Source organism: Salmo salar, chromosome 27 (assembly GCF_965601325.2).
Source record: "Salmo salar chromosome 27, fSalSal1, whole genome shotgun sequence".
Lineage (NCBI taxonomy): Eukaryota > Metazoa > Chordata > Actinopteri > Salmoniformes > Salmonidae > Salmo > Salmo salar.
Window position 1 is genome coordinate 31527501 of NC_138317.1, and position 13785 is coordinate 31541285.

At 46.4% G+C, this 13785-nt stretch overlaps 1 protein-coding gene across 1 annotated transcript in view; it reads right to left on the reverse strand.

Annotated features, from left to right (window-relative positions):
- The window catches only part of rftn1a (raftlin, lipid raft linker 1a), a 45087-nt gene that overhangs the window by 785 nt on the left and 30517 nt on the right, over nt 1-13785 (reverse strand). The window contains exons 3-10 of the mRNA XM_014178386.3: nt 11110-11293; nt 7329-7434; nt 1959-2943; nt 1568-1771; nt 999-1108; nt 803-906; nt 498-573; nt 1-116 (exon numbers count right to left, since the gene is read on the reverse strand). The exon at nt 1-116 is cut by the window's left edge and continues 785 nt beyond it. Coding sequence (XP_014033861.1) covers nt 1-116; nt 498-573; nt 803-906; nt 999-1108; nt 1568-1771; nt 1959-2943; nt 7329-7434; nt 11110-11293 — 1885 coding nt within the window. The remainder of the gene's footprint in view (nt 117-497; nt 574-802; nt 907-998; nt 1109-1567; nt 1772-1958; nt 2944-7328; nt 7435-11109; nt 11294-13785) is intronic.

The following is a 13785-nucleotide window of genomic DNA, read 5'->3' on the forward strand; positions in this document are numbered from 1 at the left end:
TGTCCATCCATCCCTCTCTCCATCACTGGGGATGTGTCCTTTCTCTCCTCTTTCTTCTCTAGCATTTCTCCAGCAGAGTTTTTCTTCGGCTTGTTCCGACCCCTGAGGTTCAACTTCTGAAAGATAGACATTTTAAGGATATGTTTTTTTCTTTCTATAAACCTTCTCTCTCTCTTCAGACACCTGACAAATGACTACAAAAATCTCTGTGATGCCTCTATTGGACAGTTAAAGGCAAAGAATTGACTGAAGAAAGTTATCTTTTTGACTGTAATGTACTAAGAAATTACTATTTTTAGAACATAAAACTCTCCCCCTGAGTGTTAACAGAACCAGAGTAGGCCTATATCAGCTGGGTTATCTACAGCTACATTTAGAAGTATGACTTTTGAATGACACCAACTGTGACACAGCATTGTGTAAGGTACAAGGAAAGAGTGAGTGATAGAGAGAGAGAAAGACAGACAGAGAACTAGAAGAACCAAAAAGTGAGGAACCTTGAAGTCTTTCCTGTTGCGTTGCAAGGCAGGTCTCTGGAGGAAAAGGATCTGCTTTGTGGACAAACTGCCATCACTAAGGAGAGAACAGTGCTATTAACGTAATGTACATCACATCACCACTGGCTTCACATCTTGGAACTTGATATTACAACTTCTGAGTCCTATACTGTATCTTATAATGTGAAATGTAATTTTGTTCCAAATGATGTGCAGTGTTCCAATGTTTAGTATGGTTTAGAGAAATAGTGTAACTATTAGTCTGTGCTATGCTAGTGCTCCTGACTGGTGGGTTGGGACAGCACCTGTTGGTCTTAACGATGGGAGTAGGCAGCACACACGTCAGTCTCCATCCATAGGGAGCCAGAGACTGGAGCAAGGGTATGTAGTCTGTCCTTACCACTACACCCTGGAGAGGAGAAAAACAGTGTCACGCACACGTCGACAATGGTCGCTCGGGTGCACACACGCGTACATTTACACGCACGCGCACACACTCACATCGACAATGGTCCACTGCTCCACCACAATGGCGTCGTATGAAGTGGGTGCGGTTTCTTCTGAGGAGCTCTGAAAGATGAATACACTGTCCACGGAGGAGACCCCGCTGTCTGAAAGAGAGAGAGAAACTCAACAACTTCTGCTACAGTTGAATCTCTTCCACAGATTTGATCCGTTCTGGCTTTGATGTACTTCCACGCATCATGGGTGAAGGAACACGGATAAGCTTTGATGTACTTCCACGCATCATGGGTGAAGGAACACGGATAAGCTTTGATGTACTTCCACGCATCATGGGTGAAGGAACACGGATAAGCTTTGATGTACTTCCACGCATCATGGGTGAAGGAACATGGGTGAGCTTGAGCCTACACACTTTCCAAGTAGGCCTTTACCATTTCCCCCTACGTTCCAAAAGTTGTAAGTATGTTCGCCATGGTAAACACTACAGCACTAGCGTTGTCAAAGAGCTGTTTGTGCTCTTCTTAACTGCAATGCTCATGGACAAGCCAAACAGTCTGGCCTCACTGAAATGGCTACTACTGTATTACACATTGTGCAAAACATACCATTGTCGTCTCCAAGGTGAAAGAAGCCGTCGATGAGGTGAGCTCCGCTGGTGAAATGCTGGGTCATGTGATCCAGCCAGTGGGCGTCAACCTCCGTTACTAGCCCCGCCTCTCTCTGCAGCTGCAGCGGAACCCTGAGGGAGTAGAACCTCAGAGAGCTGGACAGCTCCCCTGTGTGGTTGTACAGGGCAAACAGCTGCACCCCTACACACACACACACACACACACACACACACACACACACACAGAGAGAGAGACACATAGCATTAGTTTTAAATACTATACACAAGTCTGAAATCAATCAATATTATATTATTCAGTAATATTCAGTATAAACTCACAACAGCAACCTCTATAACCCAGTGGCAACAGTAGTAGACTTCACACTCACTGCTCTGTGCTGGTGGAGACCCTGCAGCCCTCTTTTCTCTGTCTGGACTCTTGACCCGGATGTGATTGTTGTTGTTGTGGGTCGGAACTCTGCTGCTCCTCAGATGCTCATCCGGGTCACCGCCCGTGCCCTCGTTTCTACGGTTACACCCCCTCTCAGCCCCAGACTCTGACCCGTGGTCACCGTTGTCTAGTTCTGGTGACCGGACCAGGTTGTCTGAGCCATGGTCCATTTCCGGTCTCTGTTTGTGGTTCTGTGTCTGAGGGCTTAGACTCTGTCTGTCTCCCTGGCACTGTCTGTCTGCGTCTGGACCACCAAGTCCATGTGTTAACTCTGTTGGGCTGAAGTTGGGTAGTAGAATCCTGATGAAGTCTGCTTGGCTTTCATTCTGTTGTCTCTCTATACATGTGGTCTCTATTGTGTTGTTAGACTGTAGTTGATCCCGGTCGCCAGGGAGTTCTGTTGGGGCGTGGTTGTGGTTCTGTTGGTCACTCTCTGGATCTCTTTGGCTGGGTCTCTCTGCTGAGTCTGCTGGTTCATCTGGACAGCGGTTTGGTTGGTCTTCTATTGAGGCTATTTTGCCTGTACTGTGGTCGTGTTCTCTGTTTGATGATTCTATTGGAGTAGAGTCCTGTGTGAGATCTGGCAGTCCTGTTGAGCTCAAGTCCAGCTCCACCTGTCTGGTATCTGTAGGGTTCTGTTCAATTGTTCTGAGTTCAACCAACTTGTGTTCTGGTGTTTTCACTTCTGTGTTCCGGTCGTGTTCTGGTTCTAGGAGATTCTGGTGGGGTTCTGCAGAGCCTGTAGGGCTGGGATCCGGTATCGTGGGTTCTGAGGGACTGGTGGGGTGTCTGTGTATGGGGGAGGGGCTGGAGTGCAGGGAGGACAGGTCCTCAGGGTCCAAGTGCCCCAGGAAACAGGGTCCCCCGCCAGGCTGCTGCAGGAAGCCCACAAACAGCATACCCTGCTCTGCCATGTCCTGGATCTGGTCCAAAAAACACACACACACAAACACAAACACACACACACAAACACACACACACACACACAAACACACACACACACACACACACACACACACACACACACACACACACACACACACACACACACACACACACACACACACACACACACACACACACACACACACACACACACACACACACACACACACACACACACACACACACACACACACACACAGTACCAGTCAAAAGTTTGGATACACCTTCTCATTCAAGGGTTTTTCTTTATATTTACTATTTTCTACATTGTAGAATAATAGTGAAGACATCACAACTATGAAATAACACATGGAATAATGTAGTAACCCAAAAAGTGTTAAATAAATCCAAATATATTTTATACTTGAGATTCTTCAAAGTAGCCACTCTTTGCCTTGATGACAGCTTTGCACCCTCTTGGCATTCTCTCAACCAGGTTCATGAGGCAGTCATCTAGAATGCATTTCAATTAACAGGTGTGCCTTGTTAAAAGTTAATTTGTGGAATTTCTTTCCTTCTTAATGTGTTTGAGCCAATCAGTTGTGTGTGACTAGGTAGGGGTGGTGTACAGGAGATTTGCTAAAAGACCAAGTCCATATTATGGCAAGAACAGCTCAAACAAGCAAAGAGAAATGACAGTCCATCATTAAGACATCGGAAAATGTCAAAAACTTTGAAAGTTTGTTCAAGTGCAGTTGCAAAAACCATCAAGCGCTATGATGAAACTGGCTCTCATGAGGACCGCCACAGGAAAGGAAGACCCAGAATTACCTCTGCTGCCGAGGATAAATTCATAAGAGTTACCAGCCTCAGAAATTGCAGCCCAAATAAATGCTTCACAGAATTCAAATAACAGACACATCTCAACATCAACTGTTCAGAGGAGACTGCGTGAATCAGGCCTTCATGGTCAAATTGCTACAAAGAAACCACTACTAAAGGACACTAATAATAAGAAGAGACTTGCTTGGGCCAAGAAACACAAGCAATGGGCATTAGACCAGTGGAAATCTGTCCTTTGGTCTGATGAGTCAAAATTTGAGACTTTGGTTCCAACAGCCGTGTCTTTGTGAGACGCAGAGTAGGTGAGTGGATGATCTACGCATGTGTGGTTCCCACTGTGAAGCATGGAGGAGGAGGTGTGATGGTGTGGGGGTGCTTTGCTGGTGACACAGCATTCTGCAGCGATACGTCATTCCATCTGGTTTGCGCTTAGTGGGACTATCATTTGTTTTTCAACAGGACAATGACCCAAAACACATCTCCAGGCTGTGAAAGGGCAATTTGACCAATAAGGAGAGTGATGGAGTGCTGCGTCAGATGACCTGGCCTCCACAATCACCCAACCTCAACCCAATTGAGATGGTTTGGGATGAGTTGGACCGCAGAGTGAAGGAAAAGCAGCCAACAAGTGCTCAGCATATGTGGGAACTCCTTCAAGACTGTTGGAAAAGCATTCCTAATGAAGATGGTTGAGAGAATGCCAAGAGGGTGCAAAGCTGTCATCCAGGCAAAGGGTGGCTACTTTGAAGAATCTAAAATATATTTTGATTTGTTTAACACTTTTTTGGTTACTACATGATTCCATATGTTTACTGGTACTGTACACTCAAGCACACAGAAAGGGATGGACACGGGGACACACACACTCTCACATGCCCGATACACATATAGATACAAATCATATTCAATCAGTAGCCATTACGCTTACTTGGGGTTATACCCACAGCCTCATTTACACACTACAGACATTCTGCAAACACCCTGAAAACAGCCTAATCATCCCGAAAGACCAAGTATTCTAATGACAAAGGAACCTCATTATCCACGGTCTGCATGTGCGTTTGTCATTATCGTGTGTGTGTGTGTGTCATTCTCTCTCTCCCTCCCACAGAGCTCCTCTGGTTAACTGTCAGTTGATATTAATGCTGACAGTTTGAGAGGGGCTCGTTAGAGAGAACACAGAATGCTAACTACCACCAATAATAACGAGACATCTTTCCCCATTACCATCCCTCCTTCAATGACAATCAACACACACACAGTTTTGTGGGGGGAGGCAGATGAAGATGAGGGACAGTGAACAGACACTGCCCACCTCTTGAGTCTGTCAAGATGTGAGTAGAAATACAAAAGTGTGTGTGTGTGTGTGTGTGTGTGTGTGTGTGTGTGTGTGTGTGTGTGTGTGTGTGTGTGTGTGTGTGTGTGTGTGTGTGTGTGTGTGTGTGTGTGTGTGTGTCACATGTATGTGGGTGGTGGGGATTATTACTCAATCCCACCCAAAGGCTTATTATACCTCCTTGACATGTACTTATTCATGTTTAGTGTGTCCATGTACGGAAGGACACACGTGTGTGTGTGTGTGTCATAAGGAAGTAAGTGCCAAACCCTGCAGTGTGAGAAGACCCATCAATGTCCCCTACTCTTCTATTGGGTCCTGTCCGTGGTTCTTTTCAGTGATTCCCCAGCAGCCAGGCTGCTATCTGATTGCCTATTCATGTCACGCTGCCTGACCATATCACATTATACTGAGCCCTGTGCATTTCCATCCAATCACCGCTCCCTTTTATGCTCCGCCTGCTCACATGCAAATCTCCTCAATAAGGCCTGTTCACTTCTCATGGTCGCTGTAGAATGAGATGAACTCACTACTATAAGTGCCTAAGAGGGAGTTTGTGATGGTTAAACGATGATGTCACAGCTGATAGTGACATTAGGGGGCATCTCAATAGTCAAAGTGGCTTCCTCTTCTTCCAGTAAGGAGGCATCCAAGGAAATTAGGATGAGCTTGCCACTAGAATTTTTCTGTCAAATATTAAGGTTCAAATTTAGGGATGAATTTTAGAGTGTAATGTCCCTTTAAAGGGACAATCTGCAGTTGCTACATACAGTTTTTACTTATAAACTAAAGATATATACCTATTGATTCTTGAAGAATGTAACTTATAAACACCTAATGACTTTAGTTCAACTGTCGTACCCCATCAGAACCCATAATATTAGCTTGTTTTACTCCATTGTTTGTAAACAATGTAAACGTAAACAAACACTGTAGCGCCTCAAAACATGTTTTAAACTATAATTTTGATATCTTGGATTGGTCAGTCCTTGAATCCATAGCTCGGTCTATGAATTAGAATTTCTCCAGGCCCATCGTTGACCTTTTTACCAAAACAGAGGCGAGGATTCCAACTAAGGATCGGCTCTTTAACCCTTTCCATTTGTGGGAATTGGTCTATATGGATAGAGCTACACTACTTTTCAAAAGTTTGGAGTCACTTAGAAATGTTCTTGTTTTTGAAAGAAAGCACATTTTTTGTCGATTAAAATAACATTAAATTGATTAGGTACAGTGTTAGGTACAGTGTTAGGCTTTCACAAGGCAACTCAGAGAAACAGATTGGCATTTTGGTGCGCATTAAAAGGAGTCATGAGTGCATTTAAGTGAAATAAACAAACACAAGCTCATTGTGTTCAGAACATCCCAGGGCATGACCACATGTCATCTGGTAACTACATCAAACATAGTGATCAGAAACCTTGACCCTGCAATATGACATGAGTTTTATGATTTGGAGATGTGATGTGACTCACAGGTGTTTGGCTTGCTTGTATGACATCAACATCTCATATTTCAAAATACATAGTCCTCTTAATGTACAGCATTTCCCTCACTCAGACTTATTAGTACCCAAATCTGCCATTTTCAACCCGAGAGTAAAGGGCTACGATTAAAACGTATGGAGGAATTTGTTGATCCTAGATCTGTGCCTATGGGTAACTTCTCCCAGAGTGGAGCTGAGTGTAAGTAGTAAGCTGATGCTAGATCTGTGCCTATGGGTAACTTCTCCCAGAGTGGAGCTGAGTGTAAGTAGTAAGCTGATGCTAGATCTGTGCCTATGGGTAACTTCTCCCAGAGTGGAGCTGAGTGTAAGTAGTAAGCTGATGCTAGATCTGTGCCTATGGGTAACTTCTCCCAGAGTGGAGCTGAGTGTAAGTAGTAAGCTGATGCTAGATCTGTGCCTATGGGTAACTTCTCCCAGAGTGGAGCTGAGTGTAAGTAGTAAGCTGATGCTAGATCTGTGCCTATGGGTAACTTCTCCCAGAGTGGAGCTGAGTGTAAGTAGTAAGCTGATGCTAGATCTGTGCCTATGGGTAACTTCTCCCAGAGTGGAGCTGAGTGTAAGTAGTAAGCTGATGCTAGATCTGTGCCTATGGGTAACTTCTCCCAGAGTGGAGCTGAGTGTAAGTAGTAAGCTGATGCTAGATCTGTGCCTATGGGTAACTTCTCCCAGAGTGGAGCTGAGTGTAGGTAGTAAGCTGATCCTAGATCTGTGCATTAGGATTAATGGGCAGGGCTGACCTTCTTCACGTAGTTCTGGATGACTTCTGGGTCAGGGGCCTGTTGACCCGCCACACACACGTCTGTCTCCAGGCGAAGCCCCGCCCACTTCAGCTGGTTCTCTGAACTGGATAGAGAGAAATGAAAGAGGGATGAAGGAAGACATCAGCGGACATTTATGTACCCTATTCCCTATATAGTGCACTACTTTTGCAGGGCTCATAGAGGCCCATATGGCTATGGTCAAAATGAGTGCACTATGTAGGGAATAGCCATTTAGGACACAGTCTTACTTTCTTCTCCAATAAAGACATGAACGTGTAGAAAGACATGAACGTGTAGAAAGACATGAACGTGTAGAAAGACATGAACGTGTAGAAAGACGTGAACGTGTAGAAAGACGTGAACGTGTAGAAAGACGTGAACGTGTAGAAAGACGTGAACGTGTAGAAAGACGTGAACGTGTAGAAAGACGTGAACGTGTAGAAAGACATGAACGTGTAGAAAGACATGAACGTGTAGAAAGACATGAACGTGTAGAAAGACATGAACGTGTAGAAAGACATGAACGTGTAGAAAGACATGAACGTGTAGAAAGACATGAACGTGTAGAAAGACATGAACGTGTAGAAAGACATGAACGTGTAGAAAGGACTGATGAAGGCCTGAATAAAATAGATAATCATGTTTGTATTCTGGATCTTAGTAATCTATTGTGCTTTAGAGAATGGAAGAAAGGAGAATGGTGATAATGGAGGGATGAGAGGAGGAGAGATAAGAGGAGGATACAGTCTGGAAAAAAGGGGAGAGATGAAATGATGGAGAGAGAAGAGGAGAATAGAGGAAAATGGGATGCAAGTGACGAAGGGATCATAAAAGTAGAGGGTAAAAGAGGAGGATGGTGGAAAAGGAAATGTAGAAATGAAAGGAGGAGAGAGGATAGAGGGTTGAGAGAGATGGAGAGATAAAAGGAGGAGAGAGGATAGAGGGTTGGAGAGAGATGGAGAGATAAAAGGAGGAAAGAGTGGAGGATAGAGGGTTGGAGAGAGATGGAGAGATAAAAGGAGGAGAGAGAAGGATAGAGGGTTGAGAGAGATGGAGAGATAAAAGGAGGAAAGAGTGGAGGATAGAGGGTTGGAGAGAGATGGAGAGATAAAAGGAGGAGAGAGGATAGAGGGTTGGAGAGAGATTGAGAGATAAAAGGAGGAAAGAGTGGAGGATAGAGGGTTGAGAGAGATGGAGAGATAAAAGGAGGAAAGAGTGGAGGATAGAGGGTTGGAGAGAGATGGAGAGATAAAAGGAGGAAAGAGTGGAGGATAGAGGGTTGAGAGAGATGGAGAGATAAAAGGAGGAAAGAGTGGAGGATAGAGGGTTGAGAGAGATGGAGAGATAAAAGGAGGAAAGTGGAGGATAGAGGGTTGAGAGAGATGGAGAGATAAAAGGAGGAAAGAGTGGAGGATAGAGGGTTGAGAGAGATGGAGAGATAAAAGGAGGAAAGAGTGGAGGATAGAGGGTTGAGAGAGATGGAGAGATAAAAGGAGGAAAGAGTGGAGGATAGAGGGTTGAGAGAGATGGAGAGATAAAAGGAGGAAAGAGTGGAGGATAGAGGGTTGGAGAGAGATGGAGAGATAAAAGGAGGAAAGAGTGGAGGATAGAGGGTTGAGAGAGATGGAGAGATAAAAGGAGGAAAGAGTGGAGGATAGAGGGTTGGAGAGAGATTGAGAGATAAAAGGAGGAAAGAGTGGAGGATAGAGGGTTGGAGAGAGATGGAGAGATAAAAGGAGGAAAGAGTGGAGGATAGAGGGTTGGAGAGAGATGGAGAGATAAAAGGAGGAGAGAGAAGGATAGAGGGTTGAGAGAGATGGAGAGATAAAAGGAGGAAAGAGTGGAGGATAGAGGGTTGGAGAGAGATGGAGAGATAAAAGGAGGAAAGAGTGGAGGATAGAGGGTCGAGAGAGATGGAGAGATAAAAGGAGGAAAGAGTGGAGGATAGAGGGTTGAGAGAGATGGAGAGATAAAAGGAGGAAAGAGTGGAGGATAGAGGGTTGGAGAGAGATGGAGAGATAAAAGGAGGAGAGAGAAGGATAGAGGGTTGAGAGAGATGGAGAGATAAAAGGAGGAAAGAGTGGAGGATAGAGGGTTGGAGAGAGATGGAGAGATAAAAGGAGGAAAGAGTGGAGGATAGAGGGTTGAGAGAGATGGAGAGATAAAAGGAGGAAAGAGTGGAGGATAGAGGGTTGGAGAGAGATGGAGAGATAAAAGGAGAACAGGAGGCCTCATGGTTCCCCTATCCTAGCACATTGTTCCCCTCCGGCAGGTGCTGATGATGCAATCAGTCGTCGCCACGGTGACAAGTGCCAATTGGCAGGATCACCCAACTGTGTGTGTGTATGTGTCTACGCACGCACACGTGTGAGTATGATGGAAAGATTGTGTGTGTGTGTATTTGTGTAAGCATATACAGTATGTGTGGAAGTAGAGAACAGTTTACATTTCTAAGTGTGAGCATGTCTATATGCATGGGCCTGCCACACACTGTATACAGTTCCCTATCTACACATACAGTATGCTTCAAGAATTACACGGGTGAGAATAGATCTCTGCCGAGAATCCTCAGTGTGAAAATAGGATTCTGCTCAGATTTCACAGATTTTGTGGGAAAGTATATAATTCAGATGAGGCTCCTGCAGGTGAGAATAGAATTCAGATGAGGCTCCTGCAGGTGAGAATAGAATTCAGATGAGGCTCCTGCAGGTGAGAATAGAATTCAGATGAGGCTCCTGCAGGTGAGAATAGAATTCAGATGAGGCTCCTGCAGGTGAGAATAGAATTCAGATGAGGCTCCTGCAGGTGAGAATAGAATTCAGATGAGGCTCCTGCAGGTGAGAATAGAATTCAGATGAGGCTCCTGCAGGTGAGAATAGAATTCAGATGAGGCTCCTGCAAGTGAGAATAGAATTCAGATGAGGCTCCTGCAGGTGAGAATAGAATTCAGATGAGGCTCCTGCAGGTGAGAATAGAATTCAGATGAGGCTCCTGCAAGTGAGAATAGAATTCAGATGAGGCTCCTGCAGGTGAGAATAGAATTCAGATGAGGCTCCTGCAGGTGAGAATAGAATTCAGATGAGGCTCCTGCAGGTGAGAATAGAATTCAGATGAGGCTCCTGCAAGTGAGAATAGAATTCAGATGAGGCTCCTGCAGGTGAGAATAGAATTCAGATGAGGCTCCTGCAGGTGAGAATAGAATTCAGATGAGGCTCCTGCAAGTGAGAATAGAATTCAGATGAGGCTCCTGCAGGTGAGAATAGAATTCAGATGAGGCTCCTGCAGGTGAGAATAGAATTCAGATGAGGCTCCTGCAAGTGAGAATAGAATTCAGATGAGGCTCCTGCAGGTGAGAATAGAATTCAGATGAGGCTCCTGCAGGTGAGAATAGAATTCAGATGAGGCTCCTGCAGGTGAGAATAGAATTCAGATGAGGCTCCTGCAGGTGAGAATAGAATTCAGATGAGGCTCCTGCAGGTGAGAATAGAATTCAGATGAGGCTCCTGCAGGTGAGAATAGAATTCAGATGAGGCTCCTGCAGGTGAGAATAGAATTCAGATGAGGCTCCTGCAGGTGAGAATAGAATCCAGAGGCCTTCCCTAACTATGTGTCTCGGTGTTCTGTGTAGCAGGCGTTGGTTGCAGGAAATGAGAGTGTGTGTGTATATATGTCTCCGTACCTCTGTGTGTGTGTGTGTGTGTGTGTGTGTGTGTGTGTGTGTGTGTGTGTGTGTGTGTGTGTGTGTGTGTTTCCATACCTCTGTGTCTCTCTGATGAGGACAGCTCTGTGTAGCTGGCGTTGGATGCGTGCGGGCCTGGGGCCACAAGGGTGGACGAAGGGATGGACAGCCACCAGGACAAAGCCCTGACCATACAGCTCCCTCACCTGGACTGGTAACTCTCTCACTGACGACAGACACAGCACTGAGGACACAGACACCTCTGGAGAGAGAAAGAGAACGTGTGTGAGAGAGTGAGTAAGTGTGTGTGTGGGGGGGGTATGTGTGGTTGTGTATGTGGGGGGGTATGTGTGGTTGTGTATGTGGGGGGGTATGTGTGGTTGTGTATGTGGGGGGTATGTGTGGTTGTGTGTGTGGGGGGGTATGTGTGGTTGTGTGTGGGGGGGGGTATGTGTGGTTGTGTATGTGGGGGGGGTATGTGTGGTTGTGTATGTGGGGGGGGTATGTGTGGTTGTGTGTGTGGGGGGGTATGTGTGGTTGTGTGTGTGGGGGGGTATGTGTGGTTGTGTGTGTGGGGGGTATGTGTGGTTGTGTGTGTGGGGGGGTATGTGTGGTTGTGTGTGGGGGGGGTATGTGTGGTTGTGTGTGGGGGGTATGTGTGGTTGTGTGTGTGGGTGTGGGTGTGTGTGTGGTTGCGTGTGGTTGTGTGTGTGTGGGGTGTGTGTGTGAGTGTGGGGGGGTGTGAGGTTGTGTATGTGTGGGTGTGTGTGTGTGTGTGTGTGTGTGTGTGGTTGTGTATGTGGGGTGTGTGTGGTTGTGTGTGTGGGGGGTGTGTGTGTATGGTTGTGTGTGTGGGGGGGTGTGGGTGGTTGTGTGTGTGGGGGGGTGTGGGTGGTTGTGTATGTGTATGGGTGGGTGTGGGGGGTGTGTGTGTGTGTGAGTGTGGGGGGGTGTGTGGTTGTGTATGTGTGGGTGTGGGTGTGTGTGTGTGTGTGTGTGTGGCTGTGTGTGTGTGTGTGTGTGTGTGTGTGTGGTTGTGTGTGTGTGGGGGGGTGTGGTTGTGTGTGGGGGGGTGTGGTTGTGTGTATGGGGGTGTGTGTGTGGTTGTGTATGTGTATGGGTGGGTGTGGGGGGTGTGTGTGTGGAGGAGGGTGAGTGGGTGTGAGTGGTTATGTATGGGTGGGTGTGGGGGGTGTGTGTGTGGAGGAGGGTGAGTGGGTGTGTGTGTGGAGGAGGGTGAGTGGGTGTGAGTGTGGAGGAGGGTGAGTGGGTGTGAGTGTGGAGGAGGGTGAGTGGGTGTGAGTGTGGAGGAGGGTGAGTGGGTGTGAGTGTGGAGGAGGGTGAGTGGGTGTGAGTGTGGAGGAGGGTGAGTGGGTGTGAGTGTGGAGGAGGGTGAGTGTGTGTGAGTGGTTGTGGAGGAGGGTGAGTGGGTGTGAGTGTGGAGGAGGGTGAGTGTGTGTGAGTGGTTGTGGAGGAGGGTGAGTGTGTGTGAGTGGTTGTGGAGGAGGGTGAGTGTGTGTGTGTGTATGGGTGGGTGTGAGTGGTAGAGACACAAAAAGAGGATGAAAATAAGGGGAATATGTGTGAGTGAGAAAGCAAAGTAGTATGTAGGGAGAGAGCGTTACAGTTAGAGAGGGTTATGGTTAGAGAGGGTGTAGGGTTAGAGAGGGTTATAGTTAGAGAGGGTTATGGTTAGAGAGGGTTATTGTTAGAGAGGGTTATGGTTAGAGAGGGTTATGGTTAGAGAGGGTTACGGTTATGGTTAGAGAGGGTTATGGTTAGAGAGGGTGTAGGGTTAGAGAGGGTTATGGTTAGAGAGGGTTAGGGTTAGAGAGGGTTATGGTTAGAGAGGGTTATGGTTAGAGAGGGTTATGGTTAGAGAGGGTGTAGGGTTATAGAGGGTCATGGTTAGAGAGGGTTAGGGTTAGAGAGGGTTATGGTTAGAGAGGGTTATGGTTAGAGAGGGTTACGGTTAGAGAGGGTTACGGTTAGAGAGGGTTATGGTTATGGTTAGAGAAGGTTAGGGTTAGAGAGGGTTATGGTTAGAGAGGGTTATGGTTAGAGTTAGAGAGTTTTATGGTTAGAGAGGGTTATGGTTAGAGAGGGTTACGGTTAGAGAGGGTTTCGGTTATAGTTAGAGAGGGTTATGGTTAGAGAGGGTTACGGTTAGAGAGGGTTACGGTTAGAGAGGGTTACGGTTATAGTTAGAGAGTTTTATGGTTAGAGAGGGTTACGGTTAGAGAGGGTTATGGTTAGAGAGTGTTACGGTTAGAGAGGGTTATGGTTAGAGAGGGTTATGGTTAGAGAGGGTTATGGTTAGAGAGGGTTACAGAGGGTTACGGTTAGAGAGGGTTATGGTTAGAGAGGGTTATGGTTATGGTTAGAGAGGGTTATGGTTAGAGAGGGTTACGGTTAGAGCGGGTTACGGTTAGAGAGGGTTACGGTTATGGTTAGAGAGGGTTACGGTTAGAGAGGGTTACGGTTAGAGAGGGTTACGGTTAGAGAGGGTTATGGTTAGAGAGGGTTACGGTTAGAGAGGGTTATGGTTAGACAGGGTTATGGTTAGAGAGGGTTATGGTTAGAGAGGGTTACGGTTATAGTTAGAGAGTTTTATGGTTAGAGAGGGTTACGGTTAGAGAGGGTTACGGTTACAGCCTTCCTACAGCCTTCCCTGTAGCTCAGTTGGTAGAGCATGGTGTTTGCAACACCAGGGTTGTGGGTTCGTTTCCCACGGGGGGCCAGCACAGAAAAAAA